This window comes from Saccostrea cucullata, unplaced genomic scaffold (assembly GCF_032062105.1).
Source record: "Saccostrea cucullata isolate Sc308-1 unplaced genomic scaffold, CSIRO_AGI_Scuc_v1 ctg9919, whole genome shotgun sequence".
Lineage (NCBI taxonomy): Eukaryota > Metazoa > Mollusca > Bivalvia > Ostreida > Ostreidae > Saccostrea > Saccostrea cuccullata.
The window spans coordinates 1-18362 of record NW_026924522.1 but is presented as its reverse complement, the minus strand read 5'-3'; the positions used below and the strand labels follow the sequence as shown (position 1 = coordinate 18362).

General features: G+C 33.7%; 2 protein-coding genes across 2 annotated transcripts; both read right to left on the bottom strand.

Annotated features, from left to right (window-relative positions):
• Nucleotides 1-1864: 1864 nt before the first annotated feature.
• On the bottom strand, nt 1865-2771 carry LOC134266624 (heavy metal-binding protein HIP-like). Its single transcript, XM_062748840.1, has 2 exons — nt 2511-2771; nt 1865-2340 (listed from the first exon to the last, which is right to left on the bottom strand). The coding sequence occupies exons 1-2, from the start codon at nt 2680-2682 to the stop codon at nt 1931-1933; spliced, it is 582 nt and encodes a 193-aa protein (XP_062604824.1). The 5' UTR covers nt 2683-2771; the 3' UTR covers nt 1865-1930.
• Nucleotides 2772-7622: 4851 nt separating this feature from the next.
• On the bottom strand, nt 7623-17449 carry LOC134266623 (interferon-induced protein 44-like). The gene is made up of 6 exons (XM_062748839.1): nt 16926-17449; nt 16613-16659; nt 14161-14364; nt 11047-11208; nt 8224-8395; nt 7623-7930 (listed from the first exon to the last, which is right to left on the bottom strand). Exons 1-6 carry the CDS (start codon nt 17443-17445, stop codon nt 7623-7625), a joined length of 1413 nt encoding a protein of 470 aa, XP_062604823.1. The 5' UTR covers nt 17446-17449.
• Nucleotides 17450-18362: the final 913 nt, after the last annotated feature.

Here is an 18362-nt window from a genome sequence, read left to right as displayed (position 1 = left end):
TGTACAAGATCGTTTGTGTTTTGATTCAGCCTGTAGAATGTCAATTAGAAACTTGAAAAGAATTGTATAAATTATTTCCTGATCATATTATGCATTAATAAATTATAATTATATATCGGAGAAACATTTGACACATTTGTTTCATACTAGGATATTTTACTTGGAAAAGACGTTAATGGTAATCTAACAACCAAGCTATATGACAAACGTGATGATTTAACTTTTCTATTGTCAACTTCCCTTACTTATGCAGCAATATACCTGCATCATCACCTGCATACGGATTATATGTATCTCAGTTGATTCAATATGCAAGAGCATGCTCTACATATGAACAATTTCTAAAACGAGGTAAGTTGTTGGGGGGCAAGTTGACGAAACAAAAATATTAGCAGACTCGTTTAAAGTCATCATTTCGTAAGTTCTATGGTCGATACAATGACCTTGTCAGCAAATACAATTTATCATTGAGTCAAATGCTGACTGACGTTTTTCATACTACATTGTAATTGTTAATATAAGTAATATTCTTAATCACAAAAGGGTCCAGTCTTGTATTCCACCATATTTCAAGTTAAACTACGTGTCCTGGCAATTATATAATATGTCAATACCCTAACAAAAATTCTATAGTTAACTGTAATTAACTATAGTAATTCAAGGTGTAAAAGTTATAGCTATAGTAAACAAAGTATTCAAAGTGCGCACTATAGTGTTAAAGTGATCACTACAATATATCAAAGTTTCAAATTGATTTCTATAGTAAATCGAAAGTTTTCATAGCTATCATTTTAGTAAATGAAAATTTTCATCGTTATCACTTTAGTAAATCAAAGTGTCAATGTTATCACTATAGTAAATCACAGTTTTCTTAGTGTCTTAGTTATCACTATTGTTAACTATATTTAATTATTGTAAACTATATTTAACTATGGTATTTTTGTTAGGGTAGGTTGAGGTATGTTCTTAATCAGATCACTGTATAAATAAAAGCTGGTCGGCAGGGGATGCTCACTCCTCCATGGCACCTGATCCCACCTCTGATGTTCCGGGGGTCCGTGTTTGCTCTGCTCTGATTTTGTATATTGTTTCATGGACTTTGAGATTGAATACTGTTCGTTATCTCCATATCCTTCATTGGAATTCTCTGCCAATTAGAGTATTTTTTCGTTGATGGTACCGGGTATTTTTTAACATATCTGAACCAGGATGAAGTTTTCAATTTCATTAAGAAAGATAAACGAACCAGTTCTTTCCTGACTTGATTTTAAATTCTTTTTTTAAATACAGATTATACTTAAATTTTGTATTCCATTTACTGCTTTTTATTTCTTGACAAAGTTATATAAAGTGCAAGCAAAAGACAGCTTTTTTAAACATGAAAAATTGATTTATTAAACTTAAATAGAGGATGGCAGGGACAGGGAGAACATCCCGAGGAGTGGTCCAAGCAGCAGAAAGAACATCATATGCTAGCTAGATAAAGAGAGAGACTTAGGTAGCTGAATAACCACCACTAATGTGCAGTGACTGATCATCATCATTGTGGACCCCCAACCTGAGAGTGTACCAAGCTTGGGGTCCACATACAATGGGGGATGGCCTCGGCTGAGGACGACGTTAATTGTGGGTGAAGCAGCAGTATCATCATAGCTGTATGTAAGTAACCAACATCATATACATGTACCACAGTGTACCATAAGTAATTAAATTTTGTATTCCAATAACTACTTACAAATAATACTCTAAATAATATTTCATTGGCAGTACAAACAATCTACACTTATTTAAACATACAAGATTTATATTTGAAAAATATGTTTTCATGTACACAATAAAATAAAGCAACGTAGAAAAAAATACACATATTCAGGAAATCTATTTGTTGCTAACGGTCTATGTTATCCAAATTTAATGTAAAATTTTATTTTTAAGAAAGTAAAAACCCAGAAAAGCTGTTTCCACTAAACTGAATATCAACTATCTGGTCATTTTTTGGATGTGACTTAATGCACACCCGGTCATTTTTTTGCAATGAGAGAGTCACCATGTTGCTTCCGGTGTCGAAGTGTTCGACATTTAGTCCCGCCAGGGCTTCAGCTTTTTTATCATCATTGACATGTAAATAGATACTCAGTCTTTTATTAGGTCGGACTTGTACAGCGAAGTAAAAGGCATAGTTTCCAGCCACTGGTGCCGTGAATATTCCTGTTTCAGAATTATATCCGCCCCCTTCGTTGTTTAGTACCTTCTTTAAAATGATTATCTCCCTTTCCTTTGTGATTGTTTGACGAATACTGCTGTCTGCAGTTGCAGAAAAAGCTACAACTTTCCCATTCACTGGAACATGATAAATAAAAAGTTCTTCATTTTTTTTACTTTAATTCTTCAAATAAATTTTAATACTGTCATATCAGAACATCAAGAAATTTATCCATTCATGACCTTTAAGAAAGATTCAAAAGCATATTTCATTTTTAGCATTAATTGCAAGCTAAAAATATACCCACTTTGATTTTCCTGACGTAATCGAATCATTTCATCCTTCATTTTCATCATTTGCTTTTGTAGGTCCCAGTATTCTTTATTTGAATCATACAACATCTGACATTTAGCTGTCGGTAGAAACATTAAAAATATTTGTATCCAGACAATACAAATCACAGATGGTGACCACTGCATGTTCCTTTTAAAAAAAAAATGGACGTATAATGGTGGCAGTGAAGGTCATACGAACAGTATCATGAGTGCAATTAACCAGTTAGTATACAATAAGTATTAGAAAGAGGCCCTCGACACTTTTTAAGAGCAACAACTTTACATATTTGATAATTATCTCGTAAGTGTTTCTTTTTACTTCTTTCTATGGTTGTGATGGCACACTTAATGTATGTACTAGTAATTTCGAAATCAACATCTAGTTTTTGATATACTTGTACATTCATTGTTAAAACAAAAATTCTCGTTTTTACACTTTAGTTTATAAATACAACCACTCACACGATATATTAAAGTCCAGACATTTTGAAATCATTTTTTTTTAAATTTTCAACTACAACCGAACTTATGATAATATATCCTAAGATATTTCCGGCTAATCTTTACCTATGGTGCCAGGGGCCCATTGGATCGGATAAATTATATCATAGATATATATGTATACGTATGTAATATATATATATATATATATATATATATATATATATATATATATATATATATATATATATATATATATATATATATATATATATATATATATATATATATATATATATATATATATATAAAGACATAGAGATATATAGATTAAACATATATAGAATATGAATCGGAAAGATGCATTACCTTATAAATATAAAAAATATGCAAATATTTGTTTTTGTATGAAAAGATAAAAAAAAAAAATACATAATAATTAAGCCTCGCTGCCACTGGGTACATCTTCCACCTCATAGAATCCATAATAATTACAATTTTGTAATCATATTAATGTACCATCATATACCTGTATTTCCAAATTTCCAGATTTACCTAATACGCCTACTTTCTCATTGGTTTGCAAAATCATATTTAAAATACATTTTGATTTTACACATTTTACACACAGCTTTGAATTTGATATTGCAAAATGTTGGAGTTTCTGATTGACATTTGGAGATCAGATCTACTTCATTCATATGTAGATTCGATATTTAAGGAATGACTCTAATTCTTGGCCAAATTATCGAGTATATTAAATATGGTTTGGGTCAGTTTACGCTTTATAATCCGGATTATAAAAAAGCGTAAACTGACCCAAACCATATTATACTCGATAATTTGGCCAAGAATTAGAGTCATTCCTTATAATTTAATTTTAAAATATCATTCAACTGGGGATGTAAAATTGTGTTGTTTTTATGAGTTCAAATTTACCGCGCAATAATTCAACCGTAGTAACGGAAGTGATGGGAAGCGAGGGGAGGTAAAGACTGATACATAGATCTAGCAGTCATGATGCTTGTTTACACGACGTAAGATCGAGTAACTGGTTGAAGTTAAAGGTACATTAATTCTGGAATTTTCCATGAATCCCAAGGACTGGATATGAGGAGATTGATGGATATAGATGATTCAGGTGGTTGTCAAGTGGATGTGTCCCCATACCAAACCAGATTATACAAAATGTTATGCGTTCGTTTTTGGAAATCAACCAATGAGAGGCAAGAATACAAGCAAAATTAAATTATATCGGAATTAATATGAATTAAAAAAAAATACAAGTCTAAAGCATCTGTATCATAATTGAATACTTTGCTAGAAAAGACGTTAATGAGTAATACTTTGTGATAAAATTGTTGACTTAAAGTGTTCTATCAGCAATTTTCCACACATACATTGTATGTAGGAAAAAGCAATTTCACTTGCAAATGGAATTTAAATATCCTAGTTGATTCGAAATGCAAAGGTACGTATGAACACTTTCTAGTACGAAGCAAGCTTTAGTCAAACAAGTTGATGGAACAGTTTCGTTTGTAGTAATCATTTTGCAATTTGATGGTTGATACAAATTTCTTATCAACAAATTTATCTACCATTAGTCGCCCGCTTGGTGCAGTGGTTAGAATCTGTTATAAAGTCGCTAAGTAAGGTGTTGATCCTTACCTAACGGGTTTGAATCCTACTGTGGGACATGGAGACCGGTCCCTCGGATGAAACCGTGAAAACTGAGGTCCCCTGTCGCAGTCGATGTTGGCAAGGTTTCCCAAGGTTCAATTGCGCCTGCTACCTCTCGGCAGGGGATGTCAACTTTTCCGTTTTGCTTGTTCCCAACTCTGATGTTTTTTTAAGAGAGCCATATTTGGATATTTGAGATTGATTACATTTTGCTTTCTTTAAATTCACTTTAATGCTTATAGGTAGATTGAGCAAGTGCGTAGGAGTGATTTTATATGGACTAATTTTGTGCTAATTTTTAAATTCTTTTTCAATTTTTTTTCCACGATGCCTGAGTGAAAATGCTAAATATTTGGTGTAAACTGGTAGCCTTGTCCCGATTATTTTTATTTGTAGACCCTTACTGCACTCTCAATGAGCGCAATTGCAGATGACCTATCGGGATACCTAATTGAATGGCTACTGAATGATTTGACACTTTTAGGAAAGATCCCTTGCAAATCCCACAGACCTAGTCTGAGGTCTAGGTTGCCTTGGACTAAAAAAATAGCATTGGCTGGCATTTTGCACAAAATTGGTGCGGAGCATTAACCAAATTTTGATTTGCTGTGGACTGGGGCTGGCTCAATGTATGAAAGGATAAAGTTGTTGCTTTAGAAGAAACAATGCATTTATGTATTCGCTGACATTTGGCTCTATAATTATAGTCAAAATATTTGCAACTTGGTGTTTACTTTTTGTTTGGCTACTGAAGTTTGATTCATGTAAGCCTTGCCGAGCTCATCATCAATAACCCAAATTGTTTGACGGTTTCATGGCCATTCTCAAACGATGCTGTTAATCATACGTAACCTTCGCAATTGGCTTTTCTGCTCCAAAGCGTATGAAATGCATGTATGTATTTCAGCGAATGCTGTATACCTGGGGTATAACTTGGATCACGCTTCTAAAGTAATGCTTGAAAAATTAGAAAAGCGTCAATCCAATGGACTTTATTAGAAAAAAGAAAGAGGGCGTATAAGGCGTGGACAATCCCTCGCTATGAGACAAAATGTTTCTCAATTTTCAAAATGCACAGAAAAGTTATATTTTGTCTAAAATCAAGTTTTCATTAATGTCATCTTCAAAACATTTTATCATTTTATTTTACTGAACGACTTATTATTTGATAATTTTTATTTAAAAATTGACACATAAGCATATTTAGTGGAAAATGGGTTTACAAGAGCTATAAACATTAATTTTAAACATGAAGGGGTCAAGTCTCGATTCTTCGTTAACGCTAAAATGATGGAAACGTAAATCTGAAATCTATTTCATTTGTCCAAAAAATGGAATCTAAACCCATTCTACATGAAAATCGAAAATTTATGAAAAAATGTACGCTTCAACCAACCCGTTCATTTAAATCACACAGACAGACGTTGATAATGCATATAATTCGTAGCGTAGTGATTAAAGCGATTGGACTTAGACGAAACCCTGCGCTATCAGGCACGTAGCAACAGGGGGGGGGGGGGCAGGGGGGCCTTCCCCCACTTTTTTGCTCAACATTACCTTTACATGTCCATTGAAAGGAAGGTTGCCCCCCCCCCCTTTTTACCACAGTATATATAAAGGAAGGAGATATAGGAAATAATTTGGAAGTGAAAGGAAGTTGGCCTTTTAAAAAGTTGGCTACTACCCCCCCCCCCCACGAAATAGGTACTTTAGGTAAGTAAAAAAAAATTCTTAGGTTCCCCCCCCCCCCCCACTTTCAAAAACGATGCTACGTGCCTGACTATTGAGAGAGTTAAAAACATGAGTGAAAAAATATATTATTAATAAAATATTAAAACAATGAAATACAGAATTATATGTGTAAAAGCTAATATAAACAATATCATTTTGAAAAATGTAACTTTTAGAATTGAAAAATGTCTTTTCTCAGTGCGGGGGATTGTCCTCACCTTGTACGCCTCCATTCTTTGAACGTTGGCCTATCACCGTTGTGCTAAAAGCTGGTCCTATATATCCCATGATAAAGTAGATGGCTGTGTTTTAGTTGTTCTAACTAAAAAAGGGACCCAAGATTGATATATTCCCCATTAGCTTTTTTTTTTTGCTTCGTAGCTTAGTCAACAAGATAACTCGGTGAAAGTTGGCTAGTATTTTTCATAATGAATTGGTTAGACCGGATCAACAAGTGCTATAGACACCTGTGTCAACTGGTCCATCAATATTATTGACTTTGTGTATTTTGTGACCTTTGAGTAACTGTAACTGCAGCTGCAACCAGGACTTTGACAATTGGAACAAATATTGGGTCCGCAGTTGATCTGAGTAACTTGTGGAATATTAAAATATGGGGAGATATTGCTCCAATATGCGGTATTCTTTACAATAATAACATCCCCTATTTAAAAATATGAATATCTGTATGAATATACACATTTAATTCTAGAGGTATGGAATAGAAACATACTGGTTATTGATGATGTATCTTTTCTAAAGTTTAATCCTCCAGGATCAGTCACTGTCGAAATTCACTTATAAATGTACAATATATCGGTATATATAAATGTTGAATTTCAATAGTACTCTATATTTAACTTTGCAGCTAATGCACTTTTGTACACATTTATAAACCACTTAATTTCTTCACTAAATTAAATTAGTTCACTAAATTAAATTAGGACAAGCGATAATAATATGTACTCCCCATGTGATGAATAATTGCTACTTTGTCTTTAGTTAACAATATAAAAAATTTCAAAGCCATGTCAAGTCTGATAAAACTTCATAGCTCTTTGAATTCAGTTCACATTCTTTTTCTAATATTCTTAAATACACGTTTGATGAATTCAATTAGGGCAATTCAGAATTTATGTTTTCCTCTTATGACGAAATATTGCTACAGTACTAGTAAGTATGCTTTACAAATTAAAGCACCTTTAATTCAGGAATTGCAAAAAAACTTTCTCTTAGTTCTTTGAATTCAGTTCATGTTCACTTTCCTTTTGTAATTGGTATTGGTTTTCCAAATAATCGTTTGCAAATAGGAGGACCTGGTTTAATGCACTGAGTGCTAAAATGTTCATGTTCATCTGCAGATGTAGTTCCTTTTCGTAGTTCTTTACAGGGAACACATGATTTCTTGGCACCTTCATAATTGCTGCAGCTTGATTAACTGCCATCTCAATTTTTTCGCTTACAAAGGCATTGCTGGCATCATGATCGACCAATTCACACAGGAGGTCTATTTTTGTCAGGATTATTAAATGCGGTATACCTAGATAAAGATTTTAAACAATTAAAATATATAAAATGCAATGTACATATACATTGTATTAATTTACGATGTGACGTGATTGGCATTCCTAGACATATCTTACTTCTTCTGTCTTCATTGTTGCACTGAAATTTTTTCAAAGCATTATTTAAAATATCTATTTATAACAAGGAAATATGAAAATAATAAAAAAAAAAAGAAATCTATTCCAAGAGTATTAAAACAATACAAATCATCAAAGAAGAGTTGATAGGCTATAAGTGTCAGGATGTTAATTTATGACTTTATTATACCCCTGTCAGCCACATTTTCCTTGATCTGCTGGAGTTTGTCAGTAATTCCTTTTGTTATGGATCCTATGTTGCTTGCATCAATGACGAAACAAACCACATGAGTTCTTTCTTGCAAGGTTGGATTTTTAACAAACCCCTTTACATGCTCTGACGCAAAAGAATTTAAATTAAACTGGAAAAGAACAGAAGCAATTTTTATGTGCGGAATTAAAAAAAAATTAATGCACTGTTTAATGTAGTTAACAAGAGTTGACAAAAGTGTAAGTTATCTGTAATCACTAGGGATGGCAATTTATTATCGTTTAATCGATTACTCGGTCGAAACGTCGACAATCGGTTATGCCTAGGTCACATTTCCCGGCCGATAGCCGTAAACCGGTGGTAATCAGTGGTAATCCGTGGTGTTAGCGATGCACTAACATCGGTCCACATCGGCCTAGTAGTCCTTAAAGTATCAGTTACATTATCCAGCGATGGGTATACGATGGGCAACCAATGCGTTTTATGATAAAAATGGCGTGGTTGCCGGCCGAACGTACAAAGGCCCAGCGATGCATTGCTAATCAAAAAACGATGTTCCAGGATAATCGGCCGATGTATATGACATCGCTCATACATTGGTGAACATCGTTCGTACATCGGTCGACTACCGGCCAATGTTTGGTCGAACATCGACCGGTGATCGGCAGTTATCTGTTGAACACCACTCAACCCCCTTATTAACCTCTGATTCAACGGATATTGGACGATGCATGCTCGGCCATACATCGGCCGATCCTTGAAAGATGTGTTAATGATGGGTTACCGATGAGGATCGATGTGAGGCATCGTGGAGACATCGCTGAATTTAAACTACGAATTATTTCCTACCGATGTCCCCACCGATTTGCAAAATGGCCTCAGTCACCGTCCGATCACTAGTGGTGCCCGGGCGGCAACCATGCCATTTTCATAAAAAAAACGCATCGGTTTCTCATCGTAAACCCCATTGCTGGATAATGTGACTGATACTTTAGTCGGAAGAATTGTTTTGTATTTCTTTAATGATTATCAAATCACCACTGGGAACTGTGAATTAGTATGTTTGTTTGTTGTTTTTTAGCTCACCTGAGCCGAAGGCTCAAGTGAGCTTTTCTGATCACATTGTGTCCGTCGTCCGTCCGTCCGTCCGTGCGTCCGTCCGTCCGTCCGTCTGTCCGTCCGTAAACTTTTCACATTTTCGACTTCTTCTCAAGAACCACTGGGCCAATTTTGACCAAACTTGATACAAAGCATCCTTGGGTAAAGGGGAATTTAAATTGTTAAAATGAAGGGCCAAATCCCTTCGCAAGGGGAGATAATCAAGAAAAGACAAAAATAGGGTGGGTTCATTAAAAAATCTTCTTCTCAAGAACCACTGGGCCAGAAAAGCTGAAACTTATGTGGAAGCATGCTAGGGTAGTGTAGATTCTAAATTGTTCAAATCATGACCCCCGGGGATTGGGCGGGGCCACAATGGGGAATCCAAGTTTTACATATAAATATATAGGAAAAATCTTTAAATATCTTCTTCTCAAGAACCACTGGGCCAGGAAAGCTTAAACTTATGTGGAAGCATCCTGGGGTAGTGTAGATTCTAAATTGTACAAATCATGACCCCCGGGGATTGGGCGGGGCCACAATGGGGAATCCAAGTTTTACATAGAAATATATAGGAAAAATCTGTAAAAATCTTCTTCTCAAAAACTATTGGGCCAGAAAAGCTTAAACTTATGTGGAAGCATCCTGGAGTAGTGTAGATTCTAAATTGTATAAATCATGACCCCCGGGGATTGGGCGGGGCCACAATGGGGAATCCAAGTTTTACATAGAAATATATAGGAAAAATCTTTAAAAATCTTCTCAAGAACCAACTGGGTCAGAAAAGCTGAAGCTTATGTGGAAGCACTCTGGGGTAGTGTGGATTCTAAATTGTTCAAATCATCCCGGGGGGGGGGGGGGTTGTTAGGGCAGGGCCACTATGGGGAATCAAAGTTTTACATAGAAATATATTGGACAATCTTTGAAATGCTGAAACTTATGTGGAAGCATCCTTGGTCAGTGTTGATTTCAAATTGTCAAAATTATGATCAGGGGATAGGGTGGGGTCACAATATGTATTACAAGGGGGAAATCTAGTAAAGAACAGAATGGTCAAAGCTTCTCAGGTGAGCGATGTGGCCCATGGGCCTCTTGTTTTTTGCAGTTATCTATCGAATAAAATACTAAACAAACTTTGTAAATAAACATGATAAAGTCATGTACTACACCTAGTTTTAATCAATATGGCGATAACGCTGAATGAATGTTCATGTAGTTGAAATTAATATTCTTTGAAAAAACATCTTCATTGATATCTTAGACATTATTCGCGGTTTTCTTAAAATGTTCCAGTCTATATTGTAACATAAATAAAATATATAATCAAGTGGGTTTTTAAAAGAAATAATCATTTCGTAATCGTAAATATAATCGTAAATATAATTAGTCATTTTCTAGATTATTTTTATCAGTCTCCTTGTATAATTATATGATAGAGCTTAATAAAAAAAAAACAGCATTGCATATCAAGAAAATGTGTGTTTTGATACGGTTCGGTTACATGTAACCGTTTCATCGGTCGGAACGTCGGAATAACCGATAAGCAATTCTGTAATCAATTGCCATTCCTAGTTATCACTGACATCATTATCTACCTAGATTAAATTTTCAGACCAGCTTGAAAAATTTAAAATTCTGTCTTTTTCATTTACATATTTGAAATCAAATGATTTTGGATTTTTGTTTATGAAGAGCATAAATTACAGTATACTGATTTGGTAAATTTCCATCCAGCATGTATCCTAAATCTTTGTCATTCATCCATTTACTCGAAAGTGTTTGGTTTGTATCTATTCCTAACGTATCACAAATCCTGAACTTCAAGTTTTTGTTTTCAGCAGAATCCCGAATTATGTATCTCATAAACTACAAGTTAATGGGATGTATGTATTTCAAAGCTAGATCAAGCAATCAAGCAGAAGACTGCCTGCAATTTTTAACACAACTTATAGAGTAGCCTTTAATATGGGTTTCAGTACTGAAGTGAATAACACACAACTTTTTTCTAAGCAAAAACATTGTTTTTTTTTCTTTAAATATATAAATATTATATTCTTCATTAATTCTTAAAAGATCTAGTTCTATGAAGAAAATTGGACACACCAGCAATGAAACTAAGACATTTGAATAACTATATAATATGTTTTCAAATCGATGTAGATGTACCTGGTAGTCATGACAACTAGAAAGTCAAACAGGAAAGTACATATATTTTAATAAACTTAAAATAATACAGAAAAATACTGGCATAAAAACGAAATTTTCGTATACGGGATATCAAATACTAAAATAATGAAAAAGGTATAATACGAAAATATTGAAAAAAGTATTGTATTATGTATTAAGTAATTTATATCATCCAACCTAATTGTCTTTTATTCATTGGCCTCACTAAAATTGTTGGAAAGTAGAAGGTTCATAACACGAGGATAACACCTTTTAAATAAAATCCAGCACATAAAGTGAAAAAATAATTAACAGAGTTGTTTTTCTAGCATGAAAAATGTGCTTTTCCTTCAATATCAAATCAATCTTTTGTTTTAATCCGTCTCAGCAAATGTACGAGATATGATCAAAAAATTCACAAACTAATTGAATCACTTCCAAAAAAAGAAACAATATTAAATTTTGGTTTCATTGTTGAATATATTTTAAATCACTCCTCTACAATTGTAATGCACGTCTGCCACCGTTCTGCTCATGCGCGAATTACGTTATATAGGCGGTCACATGACCCTCCGTAGCGTTCTGTCACAAAAGCTGAACAATTTTCTGACTTTTATATTTCTTTCTATGTGAGTTAATTTTTATAACAAGAACGGTTCATTTGTCAGAAATGATCAAATATCGGCAACAGATCTAGAATAGGTGGATAAGAATTTCCTTTCCAAAAATAAGCATAGCGACCATTTTCTGTCTTGGGAGAGACTTTTATTCAAGGTGGATACAGAATGTTTCCCTCTTTTTTATCGTATCTAATATGTTTATAATCTAAAGTAAACGGTTTCTTAGGTATTTGATAAGTATATTATTATTTTGATATATTTAACTATTTTTCACAGTGTAAATTGGAGGTCTTCGATAGCAAATTGCCTATTAGAATAAAAAAACACATCTCTTTTCAAATTTGCTTTCACTGGGCAACAAAACAAGTATCATTTTTAACCATCTGCCTTCCTTCACTAAAACGACCAATCTAATCATTGATTGAATTTATAGGAGGTCAGTTATCTTATTAATCTGTGTACAAATTATTATACCTAATCTAAAAAGAGATTTCGAGGATGTACAAAAGATTTTACATCGTTTTTTTAACGATCGCGAGTACAAGTGAAAAAAACATTTTTCGTCACAAATTACCTACATGTACATAGTGACGCCATTTTCAAATTGTGACGTCACATTCAAGGGGCAAAACTTTATTAAGCATATGATATTTATAGAACCTGTGTATGGCTATGTGTGTATCAATTTTTTTTTACTAATCGAAAATGTGGTTTTGAAGATACAGAGATAGTTCATGAACTTTTTGATCACCCCTCGTATGCATTTTTGATCTCTTAACGAGGCCCGATCTAGTTGATCTGCGCATACGTTTTAACGCAGCGTCGACTCAGGCACGTCACAATACCCTTGACTGCCGTCACAATTGAACACAATAACGTCACAGTTAAAATGACGTCAAATTACGCTAAAATGTTTTGCTGATCAAGCTTACCTGGTAGTTCTATAGACTATGCATTGAAATATGGCATTCTATTTTATTTTTTTTAAATATTTAAATTAATAAACAACTTCGGAACCTAAATAATTTTGAGGGTTCAATTTTTTAGTACAGATTCATTAATTTTATCCTGTTTTAGTTCAATTTGTGAGTTTAAAAACACAAACACTGCAACTAAAAGTAAACGATTTTCGTTTTTTCTCTTTGAACATGTTGAAATGTTTATGCACACTCTTTTTATTGCGGAATTAAATATGCCATATAACATGGATTATCTTCAGTTTTAAAAAATAAAATAAGTCTATAAATCATTTAAATTGAACCCCCGAAATATTTTATTTTTCTATATAGTACATGATATTAGTAAAAATTTTGTCGCCTTTACACCCCCTTCCCCTTCCTCCCTCTACCCCTTTTTTCCACGTAAAACAACGTCGCGTGTTAAGAGAAAAATAAACCATGGCGAGAAAATTATTTCATAATGTAAGAATTATTTATTTTTTAGAAACTAATACATTATTGCAATCGTTTGTTGGCGTTATGTTAACCTATTGCGACCTATAAAATACGTAGTTGGATAGAATAAACCAAAATTTTGTGTTTTAACATGCCCCCTTTTCACTGCAGTAAAGGCTACCTTCAATTTTCTTTTCATTTTTAAAAAGAAGAATGAAAATTACATGATATATGTAAAAAACAAAGAATTTCATCATGTATTTTTTGTTAAAATTGTAAATTTCATTGTTTATAGAAGAGTTTTACTATGTAATTATGTATAAAAACACAAAATATGGTCCATATCTTGACAGTGCCCCCATTTCACTACAATAAAGGCAAGGTAACAAAATTTCATTCTAATTTTTCTAAGCATAAAACATACAAGTATATTTCCAAGAATTCAAATTTTTTATCATTCCGTTTTCGTAATTTTCAACTAGATCGGGCCTCGTTAAAAAGGTAAAAATGAAATGGTCTTGTATTATTGAGTTGTTTCAAGTTAACCCCTATAGAATTGTACATTTAGCATTTTTAGATAATTCTGTTTAATGAAAGAACGAGAAAAATTCCTTTTTTACTTTTTTAGATAGACTTACATTTTTTGTCAAACTTTGATTATTAAATCTACTTCCTGTGCATGCCCTGGAGGAAATTTTTCCTTTGAAGATAGTGTTAATAGTGTTGACAAAGCTTGATTTTCCGGAGCCGCTCTGTCCAATGAGCAAAATGTTTGATGCCGAAGTCTGTGCGCCTTCAAAAGGTCCATATGTAGATATAAGTGACTTGATTTCACTGTAAAACTGCAAGGAAAACAACATTATATGATGATCCTTCATTATAGAAACAATGTTTTGTTAACATTATCAACTGCTCATGTTATGCAAATCTCTAACAAAAAATATCTGGGTTGTAACCTCGTATTACTGTTTTTCATCAGCAGATTTTTCGCTATTTATTCCTTTGTAAAAAATTTGATGACCTGCCGTGATATAACTACCTCCGACTGTCATACATATATATGTAATAATGTATTCTTTAAAACTTTGATAGTTTATTGCATGAAAACTAACCCTAGAGACCCTAGAGACCAGGCCTAGAGATCATGATTTGAACAAATTTTAAATAATCTACACTGCCCGAGGATGCCTTCATATAATTCCATATTAATACGGAGAGTTTAAATTAATTCAAATTCAACTTAAGTTACTGCGAATTAAATTGGAATCGCGTTCACATGAAAAATTATGTCCTTATGATATCTAAGGGAAGACAATTTGAAATAAATTTGACGCACGCATAAAATTTAGCTACTTGCCACATGTCGGTCTAGCCCTTACCGTTCGATAGTTATGACGAATGTTAAAGTATTTTCATAAGTGCGGTTATCTCCAATGTAAAGGTTAAATGTATTGGTATTCAATGAGAGGTCTTGCAACAAAGAATACAACTTTAAAGTATGAATGTCATGATGTCTATCGTTCAAAAGTTATTGCCAAAGTAAAGTTTGAAATTTTGGTGCAAAAATGGGTTAAACTCCAAGGTCAGGAGATACCCAAAGAAAGGTCTTGCCACAAGGAGTTCACCGGCAATGGTGACGTCTCCATATCAGTGAAATATTCTGGAGAGGGACGTTTAACAGTATACAATCAATCAATCAATAACAATAATGTAATGAAAGAATAGCTCAGTTAAATACAAATCTAAATTTAAGATAAAAAATCGTTAATTCGCAACTTCCTCTAACTTTAGACACAAAAATATAACATGATTTCTCTCTATTACACAAATTCATAGTCGCCAGCGTGGCGCAGTGGATAGAGCGTCTGCTCTAGAGTCGCGAAGTAAGGAGACAATATTCACGTCGGGGGTTCGAATCCCACTGTGGGATGTGTAGACCGATACTTCTGATGACACTGTATAAACTGAGGTCCCGTGTCACAGTAGGTACTAGCACAAAAAGATCCCTCATTGGTCACTGGTCCTAAGTGCAGAGTATATGACGGAATTGTAGCTCTCCATCATGCCAGCAATTGGTGGCGTCTCCACATAAGAGAAAAATTCTTGAGTGGGACGTTAAAAAACATGCAATCAATCAATACACAGATTCACGTTTCTTAGAGAATAACTTCAATACTAAGAAACATTATCAATATTATTTTTATGAAAAATTTGAAGCTTTGAAATTGTTTAGATTTGGTTCAGAAACATTTCTTTTTAAGAAAAAAATATGAACCACTGCAAAAAAAGAAGTTCTGCTTTTACTGATATTTGATTTTCGTCCTAGTGCTATACGGTATTCTGACGAACTTAAAAAAAAAGCCATTGAAAAACCAATGATTTTTTTTACAAACGATATTTTTATCACCTTTTTATGACCCTGTAAACGAAGTTTCGGAAATTTATAGTTTTTGCTCTGTCTGTCTGTCTGTCTGTTTGTCCGCAAAAAACTTTAACGTTGCCCATAAATTTTGACCGGGTGGGACTATGACGTTCACATGTCACATTTGCATTTTTTGTGACGAGACTTTCTTTGGGTACCACTAAATTTGACCTTGAAGTTTGACACACTTGCACACTAAAATTCGAAACTTTTACCCTGATCATGACTTTTTAACGGTTGGTGCTAGGACTAACATACTTGATTTATGTATTCTTTGTTACAAGGCATTTCTTTAGAACCAACAACCTTGACCATTTTACCTTGCAATGTGACCTATTTGTTAAGAATTTTAGCTTAAATATTTTTAAATAGTTTGGAGTAGGGCTTTCATATTTCCCATATGTAATTTTTGCTACAAGACATTTCTTAAGAAACCAACAATCTTGACCCTTTGACCATGGCCCTGGAGTTAACCTACATTCAAAAATGTTAACCTTGTCCATAACTTTTGAACAGGTGGTGCTAGGGTTTTAATTATAAGTGAGAACGCTTTATTTTGGGTATTAACAAATTGTTTTTGAATTGCATTTGAGAAAAATTAACCTTTGCTTTGTTGCCATACGGAAACATGAGTGTTTCACAAACATATCTTGTTTTTTCAATTGTACCTGCGAATTCCATTGTGGTGGATCCCTCCATGGTCTATCAAGGGTCCCTGTTTAAAAAATGTTCACAGAATAAGATAAAAAAGATATATCCTGTGTCCATTTCAAATATTAACCAATATCGTAGATAGATTTAACATAATTTTCTTTTCGGATTTTTAGCATAATTAATTGATTTTCATATGAAACATGAAGATACGAACCACAATAAATAAAAAATCTTATTAATCAATATCCATTGATATTATGTATAAAATAATTTAAGTTTCACAATCTCTGTCAGAATTTCAATTAAAGGAACCTAATTTTTTTTTACCTTTGACAAGATAAACTTCAAGGTCCACGACATTGTTATGATTATTTGCGATTGTCTGCGCATTCTTTCCTTCCATATCATAACGATCACCGCGAAAGAAATCGCTACCATCTAATACGTAGAACCCCGATGTTTTTTCAACACTCTGATGAAAAGAATGCAAATCATAAAACCATGGACCATGGTCAATGCTCCCCCAAAAATTATTTCCTTGGTCCACGATTGAGGGAAATTTTTTAGCTTTCCATTTGCCTCTTTGATATAACTGAAACAAAAAGGAATTTTCGTCTTTACTCCAGGTTTTACTTTGGTGCCAACTTTCAAACAGATATCCCCCGTAAACATTGTTGTCTGTGTTGTAGAAGACGGTCACTGTGGGTCCCTTATTATCACACAGTTTATGGAACTTTTGTCCCGATGCGCCATCCCTCGTTATTTTATATAGAAGCTGGAAGTAACATTCTGCACCAATCCACTCTGTGAGCTGATCACGATCCTTGTGCTTAAGTAAGTTAATCATGGATAATTCTAAAACAAGAGAGTAGGTATGAAAAATAGTCAGTTCATGAATTTGAAGGCGTTGGAATGGCCCGGCTATTCTCAAAGAGATAAATGCACTGATGAAGGTTATGGTATAAACGATGACATTTCAATGAAAAACAAATACTGACAAATCACAATCAGTGAAGGTTTACAGGTGAAAACAAATTTCAAAATATGTTAGCTTGGTGCTAAAAATGTATTATAAACATTAGAATTTTATCAGGAAAAGCAAAATGGTATAAATCACCCTATATCATATAGGCTGCTTTTTACCATTTTGCCTTTCCTCATAAAATTCACTTGGCTTTGTATATTTTTCTAAAGTTTATATTACACATTTATCACCAAGATGACATATTCTGAAATTTATTTTCATCTGTAAAACTTTACTGATCGAGTGTGTTTTATCCATTTTTATAATTATATTGAAAGATTACTATAGCAAAGAATTCCACTGAGATAGCATGATTATGTTGGGCCAACGTGTGTTAAAGGTTGTATGGTTGGCGTTGGAGGAACAACGTTGGGCCAAAGTTGGACCAATGTTACCAAGTCAACCTTCTCATCATGACAGAATTCCAATGTTAGGAAATGTCAAACCAATGTAAAGCATCTTCCATTCACTTTAGTTTCCAAGGAAGGAAGGATCCTGTGTTGGTCAACGTTGTACCAACGTTCTATATACACCCTTAAAGAAAAGTGTATTTACAAGTTGGTAATAGTATGTTGGCCCCAACGTTGGCCCATTGTTCGTTATACACCCTTAAAGAATGTGTTTTATAAAGTTAGCAACAATGTTGGGCCTAATGTTGGCCTATTGTTTGTAATTAACCCTTAAAGAACGTGTCCTATCAAGTTGGTAGTAATATGTTGGCCCAACGTTGGCACATTGTT